The following is a 7,739-nucleotide window of genomic DNA, read 5'->3' as shown; positions in this document are numbered from 1 at the left end:
CCACTCTTCTAAGTGTTGCCCCATTGAACTTAGGGGCTTTTTCAATAACTACTCATAAAAATCCTAAACTAATTAAAACTATAGCAATTCTCATAGTATGATGACTCTACAAACTCTAGGTTCTCACTTGATAAAAGAAATTTTAAGTGGACTAAAGAGATTTAGAAATTTCATAAAAATGGGAACTAAGATTCTAAAGTCCTACAAACCTACTCTTACCCTGACAACACCTTATATAGAAAGATATAAAGTCTTTGAAAATAAGAATCTAGAGAAACAGAGTTCAATTCGAGTGAGAATCAAGTCAGTAAGCACATTGATGAGTCTAGGTACCTTGAAGATCAATAAATAAGTCAAGTGATTAGCAAAAGACCACTAACTAAGCCTCAACAACTTGATCCATATGTTAGCATCTCATTTGTACTTGTGCCATTCTTTGAAGATTCTTACTTTTGTTATGAGATTTTTCAATCAAATGAATTCAATAACAATCTCATTCCTTAGTAATTCTATAACAAAACTTAAGCACATATCCACAACCTTTACTAGCATGTATGTATTGGTCTAAAAAATTTAAAGCATAAATTTCCAATGATTTCTCCTCCTATGCATGTGTCTCTCAACCAAGCACACATTTTCTCCCTCTGATATCAACTTCCATAGTCTTGTATTTTTACCCACGTTTTGAGGCAACATGTCAAAGGCGAAGGTGAAATACTTTATGAAAGAGGATTTGATGAAAACAAAAATGTTTTTGACTATAGTTAAGAATTCACTCAAGGCTTTTATCGTTTTTAGATTGTCAATTATATTTTTCATCTTTTTTGGACAATGGTTGATGTACAAAAGGTTTTATAGTTAAGAATTAACTCAAAGCTTCATCATCGTCTTTTTCAAGGAGTTATATAACCTCATATATTCAAGGATATACTCTTGGTACTTATCAAAACAATTAATCTTAATCAGTCATGATAAAAACTCAATTAATCCTGGATTGACTATTCAAAATATGTGCCATAAATATGCCTTTATTACAACAAAAATTAGTGCTTTTGAAAAATTAATGTTTTTATATAAAGGACAAACATTCAAACTTGGTGTGCAATTCCTCATGACAGTATGCCATTTAATTTTTAGTATAAACATATTCTATTTTCACTATGTTATTTTTAACAAGCTCCCTAATATAGTGAAATCAAATGTTAATATGCTTAGTCCTACTATGCTTATTGAAATCGAAGCAATTATTGCACTAGTATTATCACACAAGATGAACATAGTATTGCATTTGATTCCAAAATCTTCTATCATCTATTTAATCCAATTTATTGAGTATAAGAACTACCTATACTATTCAACTTTTCTAGTAGATAAGCATATATAATTCTGCCTTTTTCTCATCCATGCAACGAAGTTGCTCCTGACGTAAAATCAACCTCTTGTAGTACTGTTTTATAATACAAGAAACCTAGAGTACTATTGTTAGTACACTATAACCCTAAATTGTAAGATCTAGCGATACAGTTGATGATCATTTTTACTATTGCGAGACGAGATTCTTTTGGGCTTGATTGGTAGCACAAAAACCTACACTACATGCTATGTCTAGCCTACTAGATGTAAAATACAAGAGATCTCCAATCATGCTTCTATGTGATGTAGATTGATCAATCTCCGTACTTTTTTCATCCTTGGAGAATGTAACACTTGTTCTGACAAGGTCCTCTCATATTTAGCTGATTCCAAGCCAAACTCTTTACCAACTCTATAGCATAATTGACTTCGATATAAAGATTCCATTTTTAATCTGTCTTATTTGCAGTCCAAGAAAGTAAAATAACTTTTTCATTGTGCTCATTTCCTCAATAAATTCATGTGCTTCATCAGTTAATGTGAAACTAAATTTGATGTTATCGACATATACTTGGGCTACTACAAGGACACCATCCTTTCTCCTTACAAACAAAGTCCTATGAAATGTATGTCAAATAACATTTTTCTTTATAAGATGGTTAAAAAATATTTTTAAACTTATTTTTTACGATGAAGAATAAATTTTAATGAAAGTAGTAGATGAAGAGTACATGAGAAAGAATTTTGTTTTATAGTAAAATTTTATTAGAATAAAAGGAGTTTCTTTTATTGTGTGAATTTTTTATTTTTTGAAAGAATTAAGAATAAAATATAAATTTTTTTTACTAAGAAAAAGGGTAATATTAAGACTAAAATTTCATATAATTTTAAAAATAAGGGACCATGCTTTGCTACAAGTGCAATATATCTAATTTTTCAAAATTCAATTAGTAATGAGTAATGAGAACAAAAGAAAAAGGAATCCTAAATTTTAGAACTACAAATTAAGATATGCATATTAATTAAATTGAATATTATAATTATATAAGAAGATGTGACAACAAATAAAATCGTTCTAATGTGATATTTGAATGTATGTCAAGCAACATATGTTTATGAAATGGCAAAAGAACAAAATCCCTTTTTATAAAGATATGAAAGTCCCCTATTTTGCCCAAAACAGACATTAATTGAAGAAGATGGCATGTGGTGCGCCCATTCAAAGTGACTGTTATATTAAGGGCTCCACAGGCTTGTTAATGCTGCTTCGTCTCTTGCATAGGCCCTTTTGTATACGGTTTGGGATAAAAGCCTGCTGGGCATTTACAACCCATCTTTGTTGGCCTCTTCTTAGCTTTGACCAAATCCTAGCTTTCACTTGCACACCTGCACCATCGGTTTGTGATAAAAGCCTGCTGGGCATTTACAAATTACAACCCATATCTGTTGGCCTCTTCTCAGCTTTGACCAAATCCTAGCTTTCACACACACATTTTCCATAACTCTTCTATATTTTATTGAGCTTAATGTGATTTGTCATCAAAATAAGGGTTTTAAGAAAAGGAACTTATCTTAGTCTACTACAATGTGAACATCTTAGTTTAGATGACACAAGTAGTACATTCCTATCCAACGAGAATGAGAATAGGAATCTAAGTTTTCAATGTGAAGAATATAGTCTAAGTCTAGGTGATACGATAAGTATATTTCTATCCAATGAGAATGGGTTTACAATATAAACAATGTCTAAGTCTATATATCGGATTTATATATGGAATGAGAACCTCATCCGGAAAATCATGGGTCTATGATAACAATCAAGAAACACAGCAACATATATGCACCAGCTAAGCTCCAAGATGGTTAGACGGTTGAGTAGTCTCAAACTGAAAAGTTGTTAGTAGAAAAAACTGTTACCATAAGCTGTTAGGAATTGTTAGCAACCGTTATGATAAGCTGTTAGGAATTGTTAGCAACTTTATCTGTATATAAACCTAAAAGATCAATAACAGAATGTAATGTGAATTTTCTCTTTCAAATTGCTCCATCAAGATTTCTCTCAGTCTATAATTTCAGCCCTCCTAACAAGCAATTCTATATTGACTAAGTGTCCAATCCAACATAACCACATTAAGGTGTATGGGGGTCAAAATTTGGAGGTCTATGAAAGAGGTACTTCGCAAATAAGTCATTAAAATCAAAATCACATAAAATATATAAAGTAATGTTTCTCCTCCATTCAAGGCATTTCTAAGATCTGGAAATGAGGTAGAATGATCTAGATGAGATGTAAGGATATCAAGTACAAGATATTAAACTTAAAAAAAAATGCTACACAACACCCACAAAATATTTATTTCATCAATACTTAGAAAACACAAACTCAAGTAGCACAGTACATGATGATATGTTATAAAAGAAACACCTTTCTTTAAAGCGCTCTCCAATCATGGATAACACTCTCAAGAAGTCCCAAACGTAGAGGCAAACACAATTTTATTACCCTTGATAATATTATTAGGCAAGGGAGGGGGATTGGACCAATGCAACAAGTCCTAGAAGCATCACTTGGCATTTCACATCACAGCTTTTCCTCTTTGGTGTGGTACTTGACGTTGAAGCAATTGACGCCAACGTAAACACCATCATCCATATTGTAAACAACATTTTTCCCGTCGGTCAAAGTGTCGCGCTGAGTGTAGGAGAAAGGGACGTCGCACGAACCCTGTGTTGCTATCATGCTTACGGTCACCTTAGTCATCGCCGGCACAGTAACATTGTACACAGTCTCCATTGCTGTTGTCTCTGATTCAGTTTCTCCCCACTCATATGTACCGCTAAACTCGGATGAAATTTCTAACTTTCCGTCAGCGATGAATGGAACGCCGCTTTCCATGGTGATTTTGACACCCAACTTCAATGAGACGCTGCCCTTCCAAGTACGGCTCTTAGTCTCTGTATACGAGAGCTTCACCTGTTGGGTGTGCATTTCTTGGGTCATGTTAATGGCTTCCCCGGTGGTCATCACGATGACCCTCTGGTCGTAGATCCTAGCGTCCATGAGGCGAAAATTGACATTATAGAGGTTTCTTGATAAAACAAGCTCTGCCACCTCCAGCCGTGCCTCTCTGGAAATTGTGGAGACCCCGGCATTGAGACAGCTGATCTTGCCCTCGGTGGTGAGTCTCTTACAGAAATTGTTGTTACCTAAGTTGCGGAGAGCGACCACATTTTTGTCAACTCTAACGGGCCAAAACAAGGTATCGGGGTTGTTGGTGGTGGAATCATCTGAGTCAGCCCATATCCAGTTAGGGCTGCGCCTCCAGAATCTGCCGAAGTAATCTGACTTTATGTGGACACTTCCATCGGGAGTGGTGAAGACCTCGTTCCCCACCGTCGGGTCTCCAATGTCACTTGATGCGAACTCCAGATATGGGTGTCCCTCGATCGTCCGGGCACTGAGGAAGTAGCCATTATCGCCCTTGAAGGCGATATGTTTTGGCAATAGCAATAGTGATTCCCAATCAATGATTGTACAGACATCGCAGAGGTCGTTGTCAGGCGAAGTTGATCCAGCAAACAAACAAGAACCATAAGGAGGTGGAAGCCTCCATAAGCATGCATAGCGTCCAAGCTGGACGTGGCGAAATTGGAGTGTTTGAGCATCGCCATCCACGTAGACAGGCTCGAACAAGGTACATGACCATGACGATTGGTCTTCATCTGGTTCGTCGGCCCCGGCAACAATCCACCAGTGGTTCTTGGACCACCTTACCCAGTATTTGTTGTTGTAGCAGCATCTTATGTGCACTAGTCCCTTGCCATTCTTTGCCATCTCCACTTGGTACTTTGAGTAGGGAGTCACGACCTCCTCCCCCGAGAATTGAAGAAATCCATGAATCTGCACATCTTCATGGATGTACCGCAAGTACTTGTTGTTATATTTTGATTTGAGCACCACATACCTTGGTAATGCCATTTCCTCTTTAATCACTTCTATTGCTTCTCACTTCTCACTGCACTTCTCTTCCCCTCACTCTGTCTTATTTATAAGGGAAAAAATTATATTTAGATGTAATACCATATTTCACGTTGTAGACTTTCATTTGCTCTCATAAAACAAATAATATATCTATGACAAAAATAAAAATACTCATTAAACATAAAACATTTAGTGGTAAAAATGGTAAACTGGATTGCAAATGGTGAGATTTCATTAATAATTATATAACTTATAAAGAAATGTTGATGGTAGAAGTTAGGTTTGTTGGGTCTCCTATGAATAATTTCACATGGCATCTATTAATACTGATACACACTCTTTCTATGGCACTCTCAATAGTCATTGAATAATCGTCAATTTTTTATAATGTATATATCTCTCATACATTGACTCCCATTTTTTTTTCTTTTCTTTGTTTTATTTTTCTCTTAAGCATAATGTTTATAATATGGTAATATTGATTATTTAGATTTGATGACAAAAAAGAAGATAAAATACATGATCTAGTTTTATTCCTAATTGAATAAACAAAAAACTAAATTTAAATATCTATACGACATATAAAAGTACAAAGTGTTTAAACATTTGTTTTTCCTAAAATAGTCTTATCATTTCTATTATATACCTTTATATCCTATCATTATTATATATAATTAATTCAATATCCTATCAATATTATATGTAATTAATTAAAATAATATTTATTTTTATTCTTAATTAATTGAATAAAAAATAAAATTAGATAAATACAAAAAAATTCTTTAGGATCCAAATTACATCTTTTTTTTAGTTATACACGCTTATGTCCAATTATTATTATATTATTATATGTAATTAGATGATTAATTTTTTTAAAAATTCAAACATATAAAACAACAAAAAAATAATACTTCTCTTTTAAAAATTATTATAATTTAATTTAAAAATTAATATTTCACGATGATATTGCTTTTCTTTTCTAAAAAAGTGATAATGATTTTTGTTTCATTTTAAACATTATTTTCTTTGACTTCTTAAAAATAAAAAAATACAAATATTTATTGTTGTGAATTATTTTTTTTGAACCCAAATTTAAAAAATAATTTATTTATTTTTAATCCAAATTTAAAACAAAAAAAATATTCAATTCTATAATATTATTCAATAAAAAATTAGTTTAGATAATATTTCTCCTTTTAAAATGAAAAGTCAGATATCCTATCATTATTATATGTAATTAATTTAAATAATGTTTGTTTTATTCTTAATTTATTGAATAAAAAATAAATTTAAATAAAAATCGGATAAATACAAAAAAATTTCTTTAGAATCCAAATTACATCTTTTTTAAATACGAATTACATCTTTTTTCAGTTATATACATGCTTATATCCTATTATTATCATATTATTATATGTAATCAGATGATTAATTTTCTTACAATTCAAACATATAAAACAACAAAAAATAATAATACTTTTCTTTTAAAAAATTACTATAATTTAATTTAAAAAATAATATTTCACTATGACATTGCTTTTCTTCTCTAAAAAGTGATAATAATTTTTGTTTCAGTTTAAACATTATTTTCTTTGACTTCATAAAAATAAAAAAATACAAATATTTATTGTTTTGAATTATTTTTTAACCCAAATTTAAAGCATAATTTATTTTTTAAAATCCAAATTTAAAACAAAAAAACTTTTATTCAATTTTATAACATTATTCAATAAAAAATTAGTTTAGATAATATTTCTCCTTTTAAAATGAAAAGTTAAATATTATTAGTGAAGGTTTTTTTTTCATTTTTCTCTCAAAAAAATTTTATAATAATAATAATTTACATTCTGAGTTTTTATTGTGTAAAAAGCTTCTTAAAAATAAATTATATGAGTATTGAATTCTAATTACCTTCATAAATGTTAATGGTCATTATTTACTTATTTTATATTTCTTGTGTTTTTATTTTACTTCTTATAATTATTTTTAATTTTGTAAGTTTATTAATTAAAAATTAAATTTAAGTGTCATCAATATTTTATAAATTTAAAAACTATCATGATCTTTTAACTTCTATTTCAATTGTGAAAAGATAATAAATATTAACAAATTAAAACGTTAGAGTCAATCTTTTCATCTTATTGATTTACCTCTTAAATATGTTTATCCTATTGTAGAACCTAAAATTTGTCTCAATTTTATTTTACATTGTTTTTTAGCTCAATTTTATCATTATATTTAAATCATAATTACATTAAAAAAAATTTGTCCACCCACTCTTTAATTCTTAGTTTTTATTATTTTGTATATTGTTTTATTTTTTTATTATTATTAATATTATTACTATCACTATTATTATTATTATATTTTACATTTTTTTTTCCTTTTTTTCTTTTCTTTTTTC

General features: G+C 30.3%; 1 protein-coding gene across 1 annotated transcript; it reads right to left on the bottom strand.

Moving 5' to 3' along the window:
- Positions 1-3,934: 3,934 nt before the first annotated feature.
- LOC117918130 lies at positions 3,935-5,332 on the bottom strand. The gene has a single exon (XM_034834654.1). The coding sequence runs from the start codon at positions 5,330-5,332 to the stop codon at positions 3,935-3,937; it is 1,398 nt and encodes a 465-aa protein (XP_034690545.1).
- Between the last annotated feature and the right edge of the window lie 2,407 nt (positions 5,333-7,739).

Source organism: Vitis riparia, chromosome 7 (genome assembly GCF_004353265.1).
Source record: "Vitis riparia cultivar Riparia Gloire de Montpellier isolate 1030 chromosome 7, EGFV_Vit.rip_1.0, whole genome shotgun sequence".
Lineage (NCBI taxonomy): Eukaryota > Viridiplantae > Streptophyta > Magnoliopsida > Vitales > Vitaceae > Vitis > Vitis riparia.
The sequence above is the reverse complement of the archived record's forward strand: the minus strand, read 5'-3'. Positions and strand labels throughout refer to the sequence as shown.

Coding starts and splice junctions, on each gene's coding strand:
- LOC117918130 (XM_034834654.1), bottom strand. CDS start 5,332: ATGGCATTACCAAGGTATGTGGTGCTCAAATCAAAATATAACAACAAG.